At 43.1% G+C, this 22,689-nt stretch overlaps 2 protein-coding genes across 3 annotated transcripts in view; one reads left to right on the top strand and one right to left on the bottom strand.

The window, feature by feature from the left end:
* septin5a (septin 5a) overlaps positions 1 to 22,689 on the top strand; it is a 38,257-nt gene that overhangs the window by 6,190 nt on the left and 9,378 nt on the right. Inside the window, exon 1 of one of the 2 annotated variants that reach the window (XM_055887285.1) lies at positions 21,144 to 21,578. The exons of the other annotated variant lie outside the window; for it this stretch is intronic. Coding sequence (XP_055743260.1) covers positions 21,504 to 21,578 — 75 coding nt within the window. The 5' untranslated portion in view covers positions 21,144 to 21,503. Of the gene's footprint in view, positions 1 to 21,143; positions 21,579 to 22,689 lie in introns of those variants that run through there. 2 annotated transcript variants of the gene reach the window in all.
* On the bottom strand, positions 11,457 to 13,580 carry LOC129826498 (zinc finger MYM-type protein 1-like). The gene is made up of 2 exons (XM_055887292.1): positions 13,326 to 13,580; positions 11,457 to 13,099 (listed from the first exon to the last, which is right to left on the bottom strand). The coding sequence occupies exons 1-2, from the start codon at positions 13,359 to 13,361 to the stop codon at positions 12,086 to 12,088; spliced, it is 1,050 nt and encodes a 349-aa protein (XP_055743267.1). The 5' UTR covers positions 13,362 to 13,580; the 3' UTR covers positions 11,457 to 12,085.

Here is a 22,689-nt window from a genome sequence, read left to right on the forward strand (position 1 = left end):
TGAGAGACTGAAAAACAGCTAGCATCTCAAGGCCATCAGACTGTTAATAAATAGCCATCGCTAGCCGGCTACCACGCGGCTACTCAACCCTGCACCTTAGAGGCTGCTGCCCTATATACATAGACATGTAATCACTGGCCACTTTAATAATGGAACACTAGTCACTTTACTAATGTTTACATACTGCTTTACACATCTCACATGTATATGCTGTATTCTATTCAACTGTATTTAGTCAATGCCACTCCAACATTGCTCGACCTAATATTTATATATTACTTAATTCCATTCTTTTAATTTTAGATTTGTGTATTGTTAGATACTAATGCACTGTTGGAGTGAGGAACACAAGCATTTCGCAACACATGTGTATGTGACCAATAAAATTTGATTTGATTTGATACTGATTATTGTACTGCAATGTTGAGGGATCTAGCACACAAGCATTACACTGCACCTTTTATACCTGCTGTAAACTGTGTACGTGATGAATAACATTTGATTCGATTTGATAGCACGGTTTTATGTTTTTTTAAATTTTGATGTGTGTGTGGATTTGGAAATACTCAGCGTGTGTGCATGTCCCCTAATGAATGGACAAACATCCTGTGTCTGAAGACATTCGATATTCTTTCCCCCTGTGAGGACTTTCCCTGTTTTTATATTTGCTGAGATTCTATCGTACTATGAATTGGAGATATTCAAGCAGCATGTCTGTTGCTACAGTGCACCCACACACTGCCTGACTTGATCTGGTGCTTAGGGAGGGTGGTTCCCTGGGTAGTAAGTCGGACTTTGTGTCTGTGTGTGTGCGTGTTTGTTTGTTTGTGTGTGCGAGAGAGAGAGAGAGAGAGCAAAAGAGACAGAAAGAGAAAGAAAAATATAATACATATACAGTACCAGTCAAAGGTTTGGACACACCTACTCATTCAAGGGTTTTTCTTTATTTTTACTATTTGTAGAATAATAATTGTAGAATAATAGTGAAGACATCAAAACTATGAAACAACACATATGGAATCATGTAGTAAGCAAAAAAGTGTTAAACAAATCAAAATATATTTGAGATTCTTCAAAGTAGCCCCCCTTTGCCTTGATGACAGCTTTGCACACGCTTGAGAGAGACCAGGGGCGATGCAGAGGTGTGTCACATTCAAATCAAGCCCATCGTCTCCCTACCCTCCTCGCTGTTCCCTCCATTCTCATCACTCTCGGATGCTGGGAGAGAAACCTACCCACACATTCCTAAAGGTGATTGCTGTGTGTAGGCTGAAGTTCAATGACACTCAGTTATCACAAATCACTATGGTGTGGAATCTACACCACATGTTTTTATTATAGTTCTCCTTGGCACCAGTATACTCACATGCAGAGTGGGCCCTGGGCACAACCAACAGTCGGGTTCTCAACTTACTGTTGAGGGTTAGAATAGTAGAATACACAAGGTGCAATTTTGAGATTTGGTAGTACATTAGCATGTCTTCTCTTGTAATATCAGTCACTGACAGACACTCAATCAGCCCATATCAGCTAACATTTTTTTAAATTGATAAGTTAGTCTGGCCAGCTACTGTACACTACATGACCAAAAGTATGTGGACATCTGCTCGTTAAACGTCTAATTCCAAAATCATGGGCATTAATATGAATTTGGTCCTTCCTGCTTCTATAACAGCTTCCACTCTTCTGGAAAGGCTTTCCACTAGATGTTGGAACATTGCTGCGGGGACTTGCTTCCATTCAGCCACAAGAGCATTAGTGAGTTTGGCCACTGATGTTGGGCGATTAGGCCTGGCTTGCAGTCGGCGTTCCAATTCATCTCAAAGGTGTTCGATGGGGTTGAGGTCAGGGCTCTGTACAGGCCAGTGAAGTTCCTCCACCCCGATCTTGACAAACCATTTCTGTATGGACCTCGCTTTGTGCATGAGGGCATTGTCATTGTCATGCTGAAACAGGAAGGGCCTTCCCCAAACTGTTGCCAAAAACATGGAAGCACAGAATCGTCTAGAATGTCATTGTATGCTGTAGCGTTAAGATTTTCCTTCACTGGAACTAAGGGGCCTAGCCCAAACCATGAACAACAGTCCCAGACCATTATAGCTCCTCCACCAAACTTCACAGTTGGCACTATGCATTCGCACAGGTAGATTCATCCGCCGGACTACCAGATAGTGAAGCCTGATTCATCACTCCAGAGAACGCATTTCCACTGCTCCAGAGTCCAATGGTGGTGAGCTTTACACCACTCCAGCCGATGCTTGGCATTGCGCATGGTGATCTTAGGCTTGTGTGCGGCTGCACGGTCATGGAAGCCCATTTCATGAAGCTCCCGACGAACAGTTCTTGTTTTAACATTGCTTCCAGAGGCAGTTTGAAACTCGGTAGTGAGTGTTACAACCGAGGACAGGAGATTTTTATGCGCTTCGTGCTTCAGCACTCGGCCGTCCCGTTCTGTGAGCTTGTGTGGCCTACCACTTCATGGCTGAGCCGTTGTTGCTCCTAAACATTTCCACGTCACAATAACTAGCCACTTTAAACTATGCCACTTTATGTTTATATACCCTACATTAGTCATCTCATATGTATATACTGTACTCTATACCATCTACTGCATCTTGCCTATGCCGTTCTGTACCATCACTCATTCATATATCTTTATGTACATATTCTTTATCCCTTTACACTTGTGTGTATAAGGTAGTAGCTGTGGAATTGTTAGGTTAGATTACTCGTTGGTTATTACTGCATTGTCGGAACTAGAAGCACAAGCATTTAGCTACACTCGCATTAACCACTGCTAACCATGTGTATGTGACAAATAAAATTTGATTTGATTTGATTTGACTTACAGTTGTCCGGGGCAGCTCTAGCAGGGCAGAAATTTGACGAACTGACTTCTACGTGGAAAGTCACTAAGCTCTTCAGTAAGGCCATTCTACTGCCAATGTTTGTCTATGGAGATTGCATGGCTGCATGCTCTATTTTATACACCTAGCAGCAATGGGTTTGGCTGAAATAGCCAAATCCACTCATTTGAAGGGGTTTACATATTATTTTGTATATATAGTGTATGAAGACACACACAACAGAGGTTCTGATTGAAAAGACAGTGTAGGAAAAAGGAATAGTTTGAATTCTACCAGCCCTGGCCATCCATCTGCCATTAATGGTTGTCATGGTAATCCCTATGAAATATGGTTACATGTGGTTTAAAACAATGAGTCATGCATCAGTGAGTGTTAATATGATAAATATTGATTTTGACTTAGCTGGGCTGAACAGATGTTTTTCAGATGGAGATATGCATCTGTCTCACATCCCAGCCTTGGACCAGTCTCCACCACACACACACACACAGCCTTCAGTGCTGCTGGTTGTAGTCACAGATGGAACCCCCTCCCTATCCTCCTTCGTGAAGAACAGCTGCTAGGCTTGGATAGACTTGCCGGATGGGGTGGGGGACATGCAGGGGGCAGGCATTCAAACAGGGTGTCACGCCCTGACCTTAGTTATCTTTGTTTTCTTTATTCTTTTGATTAGGTCAGGGTGTGACGAGGGTGGCATGTGTGTTTTTTGTCTTGTCTAGGGGTTGTATATATCTATGGGGTTTTGGTATTGTATAGGGTTTATGTATGTCTAGGTGTGTGTAGTTAGTCCAGGCATATGTAGGTCTATGGTGGCCTAGATTGGTTCCCAATCAGAGGCAGCTGTTGATCGTTGTCTCTGATTGGGGATCCTATTTAGGTTGCCATTTTCCAGTTTAGTTTGTTATTATCTATGGTTAAAGGGGTTAGTGGGTTATTATCTATGGTTAGTTGCCTGTGTCTGCACTTGTTTATATATAGCGTCACGTTTGTTTAGGGTTCTTCGTTAATAAATAGAAGAATGTATTCACATCACGCTGCGCCTTGATCTCCTCCATTCAACGAACGTGACACAGGGGAACCCCTGGGGGTCTTGTTCGGTATTGGTAAGAGTGTAGAATCAGCTCTTTAGCACTGCTTAAAGGACATTATCAGAGGGTAAATATTGCCCACTCTTCATGTAACAAGCACCAACCCTACCTAGCTTCAATACCATGTTCATACCAGCACTCTGTACATAGTGCATACCATTTTTATGTATCTGCGTCCAGTTTGAAGGAAGTTACTAATTAGCGCTAACTCAATGACTGACTATCTATAGGAACAACTAGTCTACTGTTCTTGTAGACTTCAAGTCATTGCGCTAACGCTACTTAGCATTGGCTTGCGAAACCACCTCTAACTTTCTTCATACTGGACGCATATACATTAACATGGTATCCACGAGTTCATCTGAGCTATCCCTTTAGTACAAAAGGATACTACATAATCAGTTTATGGTTGTTTACAGAAAATTGTCTGGTAGCTACATGTTCAACTTTCTCTCTCACCTGTTCTGAGTGTTTGTCTTTGTTCTTTCTCTGAACTGAAATTAGTATTTTTCTCTGGCACCTGATGTCATTATGTCATGCTGCAAACATGCAGTGTGTTTGTGTGCGTTTGTGTGTGTGTGTGAGAGAGTTCACAAACGACACACGTGAATAGAACGTTTATATTTTATCTCTATCCCTAGGTTTCCCTCTCTCCCTGTACAGCTACCCATGTCTCAGCCTTTGCGTAGGCGTTTAAAAAGCTTTTGCAAATAACCCATGTCTGACCCAGATAGAATTACAAACCCCTTTTTAAGAAGGAAGTGTTTGGGTGACCTTGATAAGTTAGAGATTATATGATGTTTGAGAGGAGGAATCAGAGACTTGGGAACTAAAATCCAATGAAAATTGTTAGGAGAATTGGAGGACTCCTTTCGCCTAATGTTGGTAGAAAAGCTCCCTTTTGGAATGTTAAAAGATGTGAGGAATCTTTTAAAATGAAGGAATTCCTCCTTGAGGAATTTTAGAAGATTAGCTGAGAATGGTATGATGCATGAAATACAAAATAATTGAACATTAGAAAGTATTCATAACCCTTTACTTTTTCCACATTTTGTTGTGTTACAGCCCGAATAAAATATTTATTAAGTTTGGATTTTGTGTAACTGATCTACACACAATACCCCATAATGTCAAAGTATAATTTTGACAAATTATTAACAAATTCAAATAAGTATTTAACCCCTTCGTTGTGGCAAGCCTAAATAAGTTCAGCGGTAAAAAATATACTTAACAAATTAATTCCGTGTTCAATAATAGTGGTTAACATGATTTTTGAATAACTACCCCATCTCTGTACTCCACACATAGAATTATCTGTAAGGTCCCTCAATCGAGTAGTGAATTTCAAGCACAGATTCACCCACAAAGACCAGAGGGGACACCGATTGGAAGATGTGTATTAAAATAAAACAGACGTGAATATCCCTTTGAGAATGGTGAAGTTATTAATTAGGCTTTGGATATTGTATCAATACACCCAGTCACTACAAAGATACAGGCGTCCTTCCTTACTCAGGGATTTCACTATGAGGCCAATGGTGATTTTAAAACAGTTACTGAGTTTAATGGTTGTGTTATGAGAAAACTGAGGATAGATCAACAACATTGTAGTTACTTTAAAATACTAACCTAAATGGCAGAGTGAAAAGAAGGAAGCCTGTACAGAATAAAAACTATTCCAAAATATGCATACTGTTTGCAACAAGGCACTTAAAAGTAATACTGCAAAATAGGTGGCAAAGAAATTCACTTTATGTCCTGAATACAAAGCGTTATGTTTTGGGCAAATCCAATAAAACACATAATTGAGTACCACTCTTCATATTTTTAAGCTTGGTAGTGGCTGCATCATGTTATGGGTATGCTTGTCATCGGCAAGGACTAGGGAGATTTTTATAAAATGAAATGGAATACAGGTTCATACCTGGTTCAGTCTGCTTTCCAACATACATTTGGAGACAAATTCACATATATCCTAAAACACAAGGTCAAATCTACACTGAATGTTCCTGAGTGGCCTAGTTAAAGTTAGAACTTAAATTAGAACTTAAGTTTTCACTTTGTTATTATGGGGTATTGTGTGTTAATGGAGGAGAATGAATTGAATTCAGGCTGTAACACAACAAAATGTGGAATAAATCAAGGGGTATAAATACTTTCTGAAGGCACTGTATCTGCTGCTGCAAATTGAACCGATAAACCATATCACATACGCTGCATCATTGAAAAAACGCATTATCAAAGAATATCTGATAATAATGTAATAAATGGCATAATAATGTGGTTACTTTATCTTCCACTTCGTATTGCGCATTGATGTTTTCACGGTTACAATTAAATATTCAAAATGACTCTTGACTCACAGGAGGTGTCTTCATTACAGTGTTTCATAATGGCACATCCAGTTGAACCACAATAAAGGCCAACAGTGTGTGTTTTTTTCCACTCGGATGCAGGAATGTCTTGTTCCCAGCTCCTTTGACGCAACAGCTCTTTACTTATCACTGTATTGTAACCTGGGGGACTCCCTGGTGACCAACCCCTTGCTGCTGAATGGGTAGACGCTAGATGCTAGTGTTAGGATACGCTACTCAAGTGTCCCTCTTTTTCTCCATTTCCAAACCCCTGACCCTACCCGCGACTTCATGTAGCTCTGAAAGGATTGGATTGATATAGACGATATGGTGGCTAACATTTCCACCTTGTGCCGTGATAGGTTATGAACTACTTCTACAATACTTACTAATCTTTACAGATCTACTCAAGCCACTTACAGGGAAAGGGCTATGGGTCAATTTGTAGCTAGACTGTGGAAGAGCCTATTGTTGCTGAATGGTTAGACGTTAATGCTAGGCTATGCTAGCCAAGTGTCCTTTAGAAGGACTATTGTTGCCAGGCCAATTACGTGCTGTTAGATTAGCATGGTAAAGAGCCTAGCACAGAGGCTCACGTCTCCAAGGAGAGCAAACACTACAGGGATGGGGGTCCAAAGAACCTTTCTATCTCACCGTCTCTCATTCTCATCCTCTTTCTCTCTATCTCTCAAGTTCCACCATCTTTCCCTCTCTTTTCCCTTCACCCTCTCTTTCTCCTCCTATCTTCTCGATCTATCCCTGTCTTCCATCTACCTCCCATCTCTATCTTTCCCCCTTTCCCCTTCTTTTTCTCCTTCCATTTCTCTGTACGCATATTTGGCCCAACACACAGCAACCATTTGTTGCTGCATTTAGACTTAATTGTGTGTAAAGGCAAGGTTGAACAGGACTGAGATGTCATCAGGAAAGGTCACCTCTCTTTATGTCTACATCACAGAATGTATCCTCTCCACATCTCCTGGCTCTGGAGCTACTTTACAGCTTATGTGCATGGTTGTGTCTATCTGCCTTACTCTATGTGTGTGTTTCCGTGTGTGTGTGTGTGTGTGTGTGTGTGTGTGTGTGTGTGTGTGTGTGTCTGTAGTATGAGTGTCTGTCTTTGTGTATTTAACTTCTGTAATATGCGTGTAGTTTACTGCTGTGGCCTTTTGAAAAGAGCTTCCTGAAAGGCTACAACAGTAAACAAGAAGACCAATGCATCTGTGTGAATGACTGATCTCTGGATCACTGGACCTCTAGTTGCTGTCAGCTGGAAAGGGAAAATGTCTATGATGAAGTTTGATTCTGATAATCAGTGATTACCTAAAGGGAGGATTCTCTCTCTTTCTCTCTCTTTCTCTCTCTCTTTCTCTCTCTCTTTCTCTTTCGATCTTTCTCTCTCTCTCAACCTTGCCAGCAAGCATGCCAGCTAAGGTAGTTAGACAAGATAGCTACTCTAACTAGATTGATAGGCTGAAATTACTTCATGGTAGATAGTTACATCAACAGTATCCTCCCGGACACCCTAGACCCACTCCAATTCGCATACCGCCCCAACAGATCCACAGATGGCGCAAACTCAATCGCACTCCACACTGCCCTTTCTCACCTGGACAAAAGGAACACCTATGTGAGAATGCTGTTCATTGACTACAGCTCAGCATTCAACACCATAGTACCCACGAAGCTCATCACTAAGCTAAGGACTCTGGGACTAAACACCTCCATCTGCAACTGGATCCTGGACTTCCTGACGAGCCGCCCCCAGGTGGTAACAGTAGGCAACAACACGTCTGCCACGCTGGTCCTTAACACTGTGGCCCCTTAGGGGTGTGTACTCCTGTATTCCCTCCTGTATTCCCTGTTCACCCACGACTGCGTGGCCAAACACGACTCCAACACCATCATTAAGTTTGCTGACGACACAACAGTGGTAGGCCTGATCACCGACAACGATGAGACGGCCTATAAGGAGGAGGTCAGAGAACTGGCAGTGTGTGGTCAGGACAACAACCTCTCCCTCAATGTGAGCAAGACAAAGGAGGTGATCGTGGACTATAGGAAAAGGCGGGCCGAATATGGCTCCCATTAACATCGACGTGGCTGTAGTGGAGCGGGTCGAGAGTTTCAAGTTCCTTGGTGTCCACATCACCAAGGAACTATCATGGTCCAAACATACCAAGACAGTCGTGAAGAGGGCACGACAAAACCTTTTCCCCCTCAGGAGACTGAAAAGATTTGGCATGGGTCCCCAGATCCTCAAAAGGTTCTACAGCTGCACCATCAAGAGCATCCTGACCGATTGTATCACAGCCTGGTATGGCAACTACTCGGCATCTGACCGTAAGGCACTACAGGGGGTAGTGCGAACGGCCCAATACATCACTGGGGCCAAGCTTGCTGCCATCCAGGACCTATATAATAGGCGGTGTAAGAGGAAAGCCCATAAAATTGTCAGAGACTCCAGTCACCCAAGTTATAGACTGTTTTCTCTGCTACCGCACGGCAAGCGGTACCGGAGCGCCAAGTCTAGGACCAAAAGGCTCCTCAACAGCTTCTACCCCCAAGTCATAAGACTGCTGAACAATTCATAAAATCGCCACCGGACAATTAACATTGACCCGCCCCCTTTTGTACACCTTTTGTACACTGCTTGTTTGTTAACTATGCATAGTCACGCACACTGACTCGGTACCGGTGCCCCCTGTATATAGCCTCGTTATTGTTATTCTTATTGTGTTACTTTTATTATTACTTTTTATTTTAGTCTACTTGGTAAATATGTTCTTCTTCTTGAACTGCACTGTTGGTTAAGGGCTTGCAAGTAAGCATTTCACGGTAAAGTCTACACTTGTTGTATTCAGCAAATAAAATGCATGTGTAAAGTTGCATGTGACAAATAAAATTTGATTTGATTAGATTTATGAGGTTGGGAGATTGGGAACCTATCTGGGCCAGCTAATGCCAACTTCCTAAAATTGCTAAGGGGCTGCTAAAACTGCTACACCGGCCAAACCCAGACGACGCTGGGCCAATTGTGCACCGCCCTATGGGACTCCCAATCACGGCCGGTTGTGTTACAGCCTGGAATTGATCCAGGGTGTCTGTAGTGACGCCTCTAGCACTGAGATGCTGTGCCTTAGACCACTACGCCACTCGGGAGCCCGAATGTAGATGATTATCTCTGCCCGACTGTGTCCCTGATAAGTGGCTTTCACAGTGGCCTCCAAAACACTGCTGACAAGATGTACTATATCACTTTATCCAACTGATGATGACAGCTGTATCCATGTGTGTATGTTTACATGTGTGTGCATGTGCATCAGGCCATGCGTGTGTGTGAAGGTGAGAGAGAACTCCCTGTGCTGTGTCCTACCAGAGGCCAGCGGGACAGCTGGCCAGTGAGAGAGAGGGAGGGGCCTGAAGAAGGCTATTGTGATGTCACTCTAGGACATCTGTTCTATTCAGAGGACACCAACCCCATATATCACACACACACACACACACACACACACACACACACACACACACACACACACACACACACACACACACACACACACACACACACACACACACACACACACAAACAACTCTCTCTTGCCCTGCCCCTGCTATCTGGATCCTCAGTCCCTTGCACCAGGGTTTCCCAAACTCGGTCCTGCCCCCCCTGCAGTTGTCTTGTGTCAGTTTACTGAGAGGTATATGAGAGGTACATGAGTACAGACTCACACAAGGGCAATATTAATAAACACAACTTCAGATAAAAATAGCTGGACAGTGGACCCCAGCACATCCCTACCCTCTGCCGTTGACACCCTGCGCTCCTCCATTCATCTTCTCATCACCCCCCCAACACACACACACCAGAGCAGCAGTATCTACCGTTCAGTCACACACCCTGCCAAATCTGCTGCTCATGTTGTCTCTTTTTTCATTCACTCCTGAGAGTCAGTCAAGTTTTCTTTCAAATGCTGGAATCTGATATGTGTTCTTATATCTTACTTTAAACAGTAGCTTAGCTTCATAGCACAGTACATTTCTGTTGATAACTGCCTTCATCATGTAACTTGTTCTGTTTTGGTCTGTCTCCCTCGTGTGATGTAGATTGGTATTACAGCTTCTGGAGCTATCCCATGAAGAGAGGTCCTAGGGATCCACAGCTTTTCAGGCTTTTGTTCCAACCCAGCACTCAGGGGCGAAAATCTGATATCAACCTTGGAGGGGACAATTACATGAAATTTTCTCAGGAGCAATTCCGGAGGGGGACAACAAAAGTAGTGCTGTAACACATAGCCTACGTTGTAATATGTTAAATATATATTGAGGGACCATAATCACTACTACTGGATAATTGTTAGGTACAGTAGTTAACTGAAGGGTTGTCCCAACTTGTTTAAATCATTATAATACTACTACTAATAATAGTTATAGCAGTGTTCCTTATCAGTCCAGTATGTATGCAGGTATTTGTACTTACAACCAGCAATATCAAGAAAGGCCATTAGGCGGCAATGGTACTGTACACTGTATGGGTGTAGTTTTCATAAATACAATGAACGTGTTGTGATCTCATCGTAAAGAATCTCCATTGAGAACCATCACAAAGTTGGTCTCCGTATTGAATTGACCTTTTAATTTGACTTTGTGATACATTTATATAGTCATTAAATATGTGCACCTGGCCTGAGTCTACTACAATATCTTTACAAGAACAAAAAGCTTAAAATAAGTACAGTTCTAAAAGCAAAATAACTACTTCAATGAAAAACCCAAATAAATCAAACAAAATATCCTTCAGTCAGTGTCTCAACTCTTCAAACAGCAGCTATGGACAAGTATGTCACACAAAGTATGCAATTTTAAATAAAATAACATGAAATAATAATAATAATTTGTAAGTGTACTGTCATGTACTAAAAACTGAAAACTACTAAACAAAATAACAAATATCAATTACACCAGGGGTTCTCAAACAGGGGTCCATGGACTAATTGCAAGGTGTCCGTGAAATAAAATAAAGTGTAATGAACGTATTCAGTACCACAAGGTTTCCAGTAAGTTTACATATAATATAGAGGGGGTGGAGGTCCCTGAGGACCGCTCAAAACCTTGCCTGCCTTGCCTCAAAATATGCAGGTGTTCCAGTACCCAAAAAAGGTTGAGAACCACTGCTATACACACTACTGAACAAAAGAACCGAACATATGTTTGCGGGTTTCAATGGATCCAACAAATTGCTGGCAGATATTTTCCCTCTTGAGACTGTCCAGCCTGTCTTTATGTACATTACAGACAACTACGCCGTTCAGTCTCTCTTGGCCCATGCTGGCCCGTAGCCAAGTCTTTAACCTGCGGAGTGCACTGAAACTCCTCTCAGCCTCACATGAACACACTGGCACCACAAACAAAATTCTGATCAGCACCTCAACTTGGTCAAACAACCCCCGCACCTCCACTGGAAGCCTCCTGAGGACCTCTGCTGCCTCTCCACTGCTGCTACAGGGGTATTTGTTGTGAAAGAGAAGGATCTGCACTGAAAGAGAATCTATGTTCAGCTCAGGGTACTGATCTAGAGACTCATCCAACTCGCCCGTGAGAAGCGCTCTTTCCAACTTTTGCAGGACGTTTAGACTGTCCTGGTCAAAACGGTCGCCAAACTGAACCTCCACACCATCCAACACTTAAAAAAATTCTGCCCTATAGTGATCCACTGATTTGCCAGCAAATCGTCTTGAGTGCGTCTCAATGGATTCAATGGATTCAATAGAGTCAATCAAAGTTGTTGCTTTCTCATACAGTGCAAGGTAGCTTTCGTCATTTCTCTTGCCCCTAAGAGATGACCGCACACACTCGACTGCAGCCTGCATACCAGAGACAGGGTGTCGGAGACAACAGGCGAGTCCTCGTGAGGGACAAGGTCATGGTCAACATAACGCAGACAGACACTCTCCTGTTCAGCACCAGAGACATCTTGAGTACCATCAACAATTAATGAAAATTGTACAATCGGAAGAGACCTAATCTCAGCTGCAATGCCTCGAATGACTGTATTGGCCATGATGTTCAGAATTTCATTCTGTGCTTTGGGGCCTGTGTACATTGTGGTACGCTCTGTTAACCACTTCAGTAAAATGGGATCATCCTCTTCTGCCCTGAGTTTCAAAAGCTGGTATAAATTCCCATTGTCATCCGTGTGGCCTCTAAAGGCTTGTCCCTGTCTTACTACATGCCGCACCGAACTAACAATTTTCATCAAGCAATGCCTTGCGTCCTCCTGCTGTTTACCCCACGCGCTGGATAACTGGACACTGATTGGATTTAGCTGGTGTGCTGTTACAGTTACAAAGTGGCGGTGGGTTTGGCAGTTTTGATGTGCTGTGAATTTTTCAATGGCTTTTCTCCAGTTCCTAAATCCTGCACTAATGAAGGCAGCATCTGCTCTTTGGCCAAAAGATGGCTGGCTTGAAAACCCTTGGCTACAGTGAAAACACAACACTCCTTTTATTGATGGATTATAATGTAGCCAGGGGAAATCGCGAAACCATCTCTCTTGAAACGTCAACACTCTGTTGGCAAGAGTTTGCGGTTCTATAAATTGTGGGTGTGGCTGATATGGTTTTGTGCCATCACTGAGGTAACTGGACGATGCTGTGCCACTGTCCCCTATACTGATGCTGCTGGCAACAAGGGTGACACCTGGTCCTGCCGTGGCTGTGACACTGTCCTCTGAAGTCTCTCTCCTTGGCTCTTTCCCTTTCACCACCCTCACTGACTCACAGTCTGACTCCTAGAAAAGAAATAAGGTGTTTGCTGTACTCCTAACTACCGGTACCCAAAACTACACAATTAATCACAACAGCAATACCATTGCCTTTAACAAATCTTAGTTTAGTCACCAGTTTAAGTTGAGAGTGGGGGTATCCATGGCATTTTCCAATTATGTCCCTATTTTACAAATCAAAAAAATTGAGAACCTTTCATAATGTTGCCAAACAAAGACTCAACAAACTTACCTGAGACTCCCTGTCTCTGCCAGTCTGTCCCTGCATATCTGTCCCCAACTCAGCTGTCTGTGTGCCATCTGTTGCCTGCTCTACCTAATGACATCATTGTGAAACATTTCCATTAGCATTTCACTTCTTATGAACATTTTATCAACTCGTCTTTGAGATATTAGGCTACTAGAGTTCTTACTTTGCGTTTTGGTGTACTGAAAAATACTCTGATGTCCGTCTTTTTACTTTTTTCTGACATTTTTCTACCTGACTGGCTGGCTGGCTGGCCGGTCTAGCTGCATACACACACATTTACACAACACATGCTGCAACCTTTTGTAATTTTAACATAGTTTGTTTCATATTGGCTAGCTTCCAACAATAGCTGAATTTGCAAAGCTAGCGAGCACCAATTCCGTTTCTGTGGTGTTTGCTATAATCTTTGCTACCTGGTTAAATAAAGGTGAAAAAAATAAAAATTCACTAGCGACAATTTAGCTTTTGCAACGAGACCATTAAATATATTTAAGACAATGGTATAAGAGAGTGTAGTTCTGTTCAGTTTGGACTTCAGTTTATCGCTAACCTTATCACAGGGACTTTGAAGCACTACAGCTGCATGCTAATCTTGGAATAAACTGACGATAGCAAATATTCCATCTTTAACGACGCCACATAAATGGAATAGGTACTAGCTAGCTTGATAGTTAATGTTTGCTTTAGTTTGCGCGTTAGCTCTGCAAATTCAGCTAGTGTGTGAACCCTGCAACATTAGAAAAATATATTCATTGCTATGGCACAATTGACTGAATTACCTCACGTCAGTTACGTACATGTGCCTTTCGGACAGTAGATACGAACCCTCTATTTACACCTTCTGTAGAGACCCATCCACTTAGCTAGAAGTGGCTGGGGGATATAGCATTTCTTTCACATGACCCATCAATTTAGACAAGTGTGTGTGGATAAGCGTAATCTAATATTTATTAAATATTTTTATCTGGACACTTTCTGTTTACCTGGAATGTTTCCTTCTTGTAGGCTACTACTTTTAGTCTTAATCTTTACGACACTACTCACTGTTTAGCACATGACATCACATGAATCCTTATAGAGATGGGTGGGGCTAAGGCTTAAGAGGGTGTGAACAATGCTGAATGGGTGTAGACCACATATGTCAGAGTCAAGGCCCGCGGGCCACATCCGGCCCGCGAGAAGGTTTTTTACGGCCCCTGGGATGATCTTGATTTATTATTAGAACCGGCCCGCAGACCGCAGCAAGCCGGCAGCCCGCAGATCTTTTACACGCACCAATACTACATTTCCCACAATGCAACGGTGACGCACCGAGTAGTAGGCTGCTTCATTTCAATATTTATTGGCACAGCAGTCGTCAGCATCACAGTAAAATTAACTTTCAGATACCCATCAAAAATGGCAAAACGGAAGGTGGACACTGAGAACCGGGGGTTTCAAACAAGGTGGGAGTCGGAGTATATGTTCACGGAGGTAGCTGGAAAACCTGTGTGTCTTCTGTGTGGAGAAAGTGTGGCGGTACTGAAAGAGTATAATCTGAGACGACATTATGAAACGAAACACGCGGACAAAAACAAGAATATGGACATGGAACAAAGGCTACAAAAGGCAGAGGAATTAAAACGAGGCCTCAAATCTCGACAGGCTCTGTTCAAAAAAGCCAAATCACAAGGCCAGGCTGCTGTCAAGGCCAGTTTTATTTTGGCAGAAGTGATCGCTAAATCAGCCCGGCCATTTACGGAGGGGGATTTCATCAAAAACTGCATGATTAAAGTTTGTGACGAAGTTTGCCCAGAAAAAAGGCAACTCTTTTTAAATGTGAGTCTGAGCAGAAACACCATTGCCGAGAGAGTAGACCAGTTGTCCATCAATCTAAAAGAGCAGCTTGTGAAAAAGGGAAAAGATTTCATTGCATATTCCTTGGCTGTGGATGAGAGCACCGACATTTCTGACATTGCCCAGTTGTCAATTTTCATCCGCGGAGTGGACTCCAGCCTAAGCGTGACAGAGGAGTTTTTGGCTTTACGTCCTATGCATGGCACAACTACGGGGCATGATTTGTATGAAGAGGTGTCAAGATGTGTAAATGAGATGGAGCTGCCTTGGGAAAAACTCGTGGGTTTGACAACCGACGGAGCACCTGCGATGTGTGGACACAGGAGCGGACTGGTGGCGAAGATACGGGAAAAGATGCAAGAGGAAAACGCGACAGGTGAGCTGACAGCTTATCATTGTATCCTACACCAGGAAGCGTTGTGCGGTAAAGCCTTGAAAATGGAGCATGTAATGAGCATCATCACGCGCACAGTTAACTTTATCAGAGCCAAAGGTTTGAATCACCGCCAGTTCAAGGCATTTCTGACGGAGTTAGAAACGGAGCATGGTGATTTGCCTTATCACACAGAGGTGCGATGGCTAAGCCAGGGAAAGGTGCTTCAAAGATGTTTCGAGCTTCGTGAGGAGATTTGTCTGTTCTTGGACAGCAAAGGGAAAGACACAACACAACTCCGAGACGAAATGTTTCTGTGTGAAATGGCTTTTCTGTGTGACATTACGAGTCATCTGAATGCAATGAACTTGCAGCTGCAGGGTCGGGATCATGTCATCTCTGATATGTACAGTACAGTGAAGGCATTTAAAACCAAACTGACTCTGTGGGAGACGCAGATGCGGAAAGAAAATTTGAGCCACTTTCCCAGCTGCCAGACCATGAAAGAGAAGCTCTCTACCAGTGCGTTCCCGAGCGCACAGTTGGCTGATAAAATAGGTATGCTTGCCGCTGACTTTCGACGCCGATTTGCTGACTTTGAAGCACAAAAAAGCAGGTTGGAACTGCTCGGTAACCCATTTGCTGTTGACGTGGAAAGCTCACCACCAAACCTCCAAATGGAGTTGATTGACCTCCAATGCAATGATGCACTGAGGGCAAAATATGCGGCAGTGGGTGCTGCGGAGTTCGCCCGTTTCCTCCCCGACACAATGCCCCAGCTGCGCATCCAGGCTGCTCAAACGTTGTCTATGTTTGGCAGCACATACCTGTGTGAACAACTGTTTTCTTTGATGAACCTGAACAAAACATCACACAGAAGTCGACTTACTGCTGAACACCTCCACTCAATTCTGAGGATTTCCTCAGCTCAGAGCCTTACCCCGAACATTGATGAACTTGTGGAAAAGATGGGACACCACCAAGTATCACCCTCAACCTCAAACAAGTGAACATTACTGTGCAATCACATATTTAGAGTTTTTACTCAGTTCAAGTTTAAAAGTTAAAGTTTAATATTTGTTTTCACTGCATGTTACTTCTCCTTAAACAAAGTGTTGTTTTTGATTAATAGATTTTTGCACTTTATTTTATTGTATTTCAATCCAATTATATTTTAAAAATATTTCAGTTGAGTGGATGATAGAAAATTGCTATTATTGTTTTTTTCTTTGAAGTAAATTTAGCCCACTTTTGCTAAAATAGAAAATATAGGCTACTGATGGTGCCTTGAATACCGGTTTCTTTCATTTAATGTTCATGTTATGGGGATTTTTATATAAAGGAAATTTGTCTTTTGTGTCTGTTGAAAATTAAAGATTACTGACAGAGCCATAAGAAAATATTGCTTTATTTATCTGATCATATTGGAATATATTTGTTAGGTTTTCAGTAGGTTCAATTAGGTTCACTAGACTATATGCGTCATTTAAAATTTTTTCAATGAACATTCGAACAGTCCGGCCCTCGGCTTGTAGCTAAATTTTTTATTTGGCCCTCCGTCCATTTGACTTTGACACCCCTGCTCTATTACCTTGCAAGCTAAAGAACTGGCAGTGGATCAAACCATCGTGAGGCAAAGGGCGGGGGGGTCGCAATCTTGTGAAACTTAAAAACGCGCTATTAAGTGTCTATAATCAGCACAAGTGCTTTCATTGCGTATTATTAATATTATTGAAATTACATAGTTATGTTTACAGTGATATATTGGGGGGGAAAAGTCATATTTTTCCCAGGATGGGGGGGTCGTGTCCCCCCCGTCCCCCCTGGGATTTTTGCCTATGCCAGCACTAATACATCTGATACAGCTATTCAAGGGCTTGATTAGTAGTTAAAATAACATACCATAGATCAGTGGTCACCTTTTCTGAGTCAAAATGCAAGCTGAAATCTACCGCTCAGATTTTTTTTAAACATGCAACATTAACCAACTAAAAACAGTTCTGTAGCAATGAGATTTGTTCAGTAGGCTGTAGGCCCAATAAATTATCCCAGCATATTGGCTGTGCTTGAATTTCCCTGTCAATGTTGTTCATTTCAGACCATTTTGAATTTATATTAAAAAAATGTAGGTATATGATCGCGCTGGTAATACATCATGTATTGTATTACTTGTGAGGCACAGAGGAGTGAGCAAAATAATTAGCTCACCAGGCGGCCAGCTGAGGATTAAAAATAAAAATAAAATGTAGAATAAGGTTGGAACGTAACAAAATGTGGAAAAAGTCAAGGGGTCTGAATACTTTCCGAAGGCACTGTAACAACGCAAGCTTTTCGGAACACTTTGCTATATTCATTCATTGCAGCTGCAGTGCTGGTTGTCGCGTGAATGGAAGTAGGAAGAATGTGCATTTTATGGCTTATAAAAGTGTTGACTGCTGAATACAACTTAAACATTAACTTACTCTTAAAAACAGGAGCTCTTTGCTGTATTCGTTGAGTCATGGTTTTAAAAGTTTTGAAATCTCACAGTATCAACTTTGCTATGTGTTCAAGGCTTCTTTTTACAGTCTATGGCTCGAGGAAACTGCAGACACGGTGATCTGAGCTATCTGATTGGCCAGCGGAAGGCCTATAGCTCTCTGGGCCTGCCGGGTAGGCAGAGTTTTACCTTCAGACACATGAAATGGTTCAAAATAGGAACACTTTGCCTTCCCAGCGTTAGGACAGCTGAGTCAAGTGCACCTACCACCAACAGCGTGACACAAATCAAAAAGAGGAATGCAAGGCTTTATCGTTGGTTTTTTAAAAATAAATATTTGGTAATCGATTAGGAATGCCTTGGAGAGCGACCAATTGATGTTGCCCACTCTGTCTGCGGTACCATAGCTTTCTGAGCTCCATTTGTCTTGAACCCCGTGTCTGTCCTCCAGTGGTAGCTTAACTGAGATATCACTACTGAACCCAGACACTCACACACACACTCCATGGGCCCACATCTGGCAACAATTGCCCACCACACCCTGTCCTGTTTCACCGTGTATGGAGTGCATGCTTGTATCACGGCTGTGTACATCCCCCAACAAACCAACACTTCAAGGAATTACACAGGACTTTTCACAAATTGGAAACAACATATCCTGAGGTCTCATTTCTTGTAGCCAGGGACATTAACAAAGGAAATGTAAGGAAAATTCTTCCGAATTTCGAACAACATCTTTTGCCTCACTCACAGGAAAAATACATTGGATCCTTGTTATTCTCCATTCCATTCTATCTGGGTTCATCAGGAAGTGGATAGAGGATGTTATTCCTACAGCGATGATTAAAACATACCCAAACCAATAACGCAAATAGCGTTTTTGGTTTAGCGCAAACCACCGCATTTAACCACGGTAGAGTGTCTGGAAATATGAACAGACCACCTATGACCACCGCAAGAAAATCAAAGAGGCAAAAAGACAGTACAGGTACAGAGTTGCAATTCAACGCCTCAGACACGAGACGCATGTGGCAGGAACTTAAGACAATACGGATTATAAAAGTTAAACTAACCACGTCACAGTCACTGATGCCTCACTCCCAGACATGCTAAACACAGAGATGACGATGTGTGCCCCCGCTGCTCACGAGGACTGCAGGCTCCCAATCTGTGTAGCCGACGTGAGTAGGACCTTCAAGCGTGTAAACCGTCGTAAGGCTGCTGGCCCGGATGGCATTCCAAGCTGCGTCCCCAGAGCATCCGCAGACCAGCCGGCTGGAGTGTTTACAGACATTTTCAACCTCTCACTATCCCAGACTGTAGTCCTCACTTGCTTAAAGTTGGCCATCATTCTTCCTGTACCCAAGCAAGCCAAAGTAACTGAACTAAATTACTATTGCCCCGTAGCACTCACTTCTGTCATCATGAAGTGCTTTGAAAGGATAGTCAAGGACCGTATTACCTCCACCATACCTGACACCCTTAACCACTACAATTTGCATACTGCGCCAACAGATCTATGAACAACGCAATCACCATTGCACTACACACCACCCTATCCCACTTGGACAAGTGGAACACCTATGTCAGAATGGTGTTCATAGACTACAACTCAGCTTTTAACACTATACTGCCCTTCAAGCTCGTCATTAAGCTCAGGGCCTTCTGTCTGAACTCCTCTCTATGCAAGTGGATCCTAGATTTCCTGAGGGTCGGCAACAACCCATCCGCCATGCTGATACTCAACACGGGGGCTCCCCAGGGGTGTGTGCTCAGCCCCCTTCTGTACTCCCTGTTCACCCATGACTGCGTGGCCATGCACGACTCCAACTCAATCATCTAGTTTACTGATGACACAACAGTGTCAACAGGCCTGATTAACAACAACGACGAGACAGCCTACAGAGAGGAGGTTAGAGCCCTGGTGGAGTGGTGCCAGGAAAATAACCTCAACATCAACCAAACAAAGGAGCTGATCGTGAACTACATGAGACAGAAGAGGGAGCACGCACCCATCCTCATCGACGGGGCCGCAGTGGATAAGGTCAAAATCTTCAAGTTCATCAACGTGCACATCAATGAGGACCTGAAATGGTCTCGCCACACCGACATTGTGGTGAAGAAGGTGCAACAGCGCCTCTACAACCTCAGGTGACAGAAGAAATTCGGCATAGCCCCTAAGACCCTCACAAACTTCTACAGAGCACCATTGAGAGCATTCTGTCGGGCTGCATTCAGCACCCGGGTGTCAAAGGAAGTGTGTTTGAATACTGTATCCCCGACCATAGTTTATTAAAATATTTCTACTACTGTACATTGTATTTTAGTTACACTGTCTATACACACTGCATATTTATTTATATACTGGATTCACGACATACTGTAGCTCACACTATATTAAATCTACATGAGCTTATGTTGTGTAAATTCCCCCGGTGTACATATGTATAGATTGCATTTTGATACAGCTACAGTTCTATTTGGGTTGAACATCCAGGATTCGTCCCGCCGTTCTTTTGACATTTGACTGCATTCTTAGGAGCAAGCAACATAAGCATTTTGTTGCACCACTATAACACCTGCTAAACTGTTTACGCGACCAATAAACTTAGATTTAATTTCATGAGAGAACGTCTCCTTTGATACTTTTAGTGTAATTTCCACAGCAGGGGCCTTTTGTTGTATGGCTGATGTCCAGTCTAGACGTCGGCTAGTCTCTTCATATAGCCACTGAGTCACACATCTCTTGCTATCGTCATCACAGGGCTGGGTTAAGAGGTCCTTTAAGCTTCACTCAGCTCTGTGTGACAGGTTACTGTCTTTTACAAGTCCACACTTGAACCACACAAAGGGTTTGTGTCTCTGCTATAGGACACTGTGTTGTTCTTTGACAACTTATCACTATTATGGTCAGATATGGGCTAGATTATTTAGCCCTCTCTTGTCTGTCTGTTTCTCTCTTTTGTGCTCTCTCTGCTCTGGGCTGCTATACTGTAGGTCATTACTGTAGCAGTGAGTGCTTTATTTTTCTAATGGTGGAAAAGGGGGAGGGACTATGTGGTGAATGAATGAGTGTCTTTTATTCCTTCACTTTCCCGTCCCTCTCTTCCTCCACTAAATTGCTACCTCTTACTACCTCTCTCACTCCGTCCTACCATTTTATTTCCTCCTGTCTACACCCCTAGCTCTCGCTCTCTCCTTTTCTCCCTCTATCTCCCTCTACCCCCCTACCTGTCTGAACAGGGAGCAGTAGAGCGTGGCAGGACAGAGAAGAGAGAGAAAGAGGAGGAGAGTAGGAGGAACAAAGACATAGTGAGGGAGAATAGGAAAGTGGTGTGTGTATTGAGAAGAGTGTGGACTGACGGAGAGGTAGAGAGGAGTAGAGGGGTGCATAAGAGAAGCGTTGTGAGGAGGTTGCTCTGTTTTTGTCCTTTGGAAAACCTTTTCCCTGTTGGTGTCGTGCTGGCTTGGTATGGATGCTATCATGCTGCAGGAGAAACTAGTGGAACGCTTGCTGTGCCCTCGAGTCAGAACCGCGAGGCGGAAGGTAAAGAACTGGAACGTGACAGGCGAGAGAGGATAGGGAGTGAGAGGAGAGAGAAAGAGAAGGGAGAGGGGGTCAATGTCAAAGAGAAATTGACATTTAACACACACACACACACACACACACACACACACACACACACACACACACACACACACACACACACACACACACACACACACACACACACACACACACACACACACACACAGGTCAGCAAACTCTCATAGAAACACCATCTTTCTCTCTCTAACATGTCATATTAGTATGGAATATAGAACATACTGTTTTCTTAAGTCATGTCCTGATGCGTTCATGACAGATTTATGGGTAGTTTGTTTGTTCTGACTGTGGCATATTTGTTCCCACACACACCCTAGAAGTAAATCAGATGTTTGTATGAATATTCATTGATATAGATTTCCCAATTCTCTGTGTGTGTGACTTCAGCACTAGCTCTCTTCCATGTCTATGTATGATGTGACCGTGTGTATGCGTGTTTGTGTATGTAAGCCTTGCCCCAGGAGCTGTCGGGAATGCACATGACAGATTATGACAACTTATTATAGACCCTGACTGAGTATTTCTTTGGCGTGTGTTTGTGTTTGTTTGGGGTTAAAATAGGCCATGTATGTCTGGTCAATACAGCCTTTGTCACCCTCAGTTGGCTGCCAGACTCTGGCCTTGGTAGACTGGTAAGGCTGTTAGTGTGTGTGTTTCGGGGGGAGTGGGGGGGGGGGGGGGGGGGGGGGGTTCTTCAGTACTGTAGATTCTGATTAATGAGAAGCTTTGGATGATGTGTGAATGGTGTCAGAAGGGGATGAGGAGAGATGCCAGATAGACAGACATTGTGTGGTGTAAAAGTTAAAGATCAGTCATACTTTTCTCTCTCTTTCTCTCACTGTGTTTGTGTGTGTGTTTGTGTGTCTGTTGGTGTGTGTGGAAAAAGCGCAGCGCCAGGTCTTAGAGACTCTAATTTCATGAATGCATTTCCCCCTTTCTCCCCTGCTATTGTCAAGGGATTTGTGGGTTGAACTTGAGTTGAGTTGAGTTTGAATTTGAGCTGTATTTGAATTTAAATGACACATTTTTTCTAATTTATTTAGCTCTTAGG

Source organism: Salvelinus fontinalis, chromosome 28, assembly GCF_029448725.1.
Source record: "Salvelinus fontinalis isolate EN_2023a chromosome 28, ASM2944872v1, whole genome shotgun sequence".
Classification (NCBI taxonomy): domain Eukaryota; kingdom Metazoa; phylum Chordata; class Actinopteri; order Salmoniformes; family Salmonidae; genus Salvelinus; species Salvelinus fontinalis.

Excerpts from the sequence above, each read along its gene's own strand:
- LOC129826498 (XM_055887292.1), bottom strand. The coding sequence starts at position 13,361 with ATGCAGGGACAGACTGGCAGAGACAGGGAGTCTCAG. Across the intron at positions 13,100-13,325 it reads GCAGAGACAGGGAGTCTCAG|GAGTCAGACTGTGAGTCAGT; the intron begins GTAAGTTTGTTG and ends TTTCTTTTCTAG.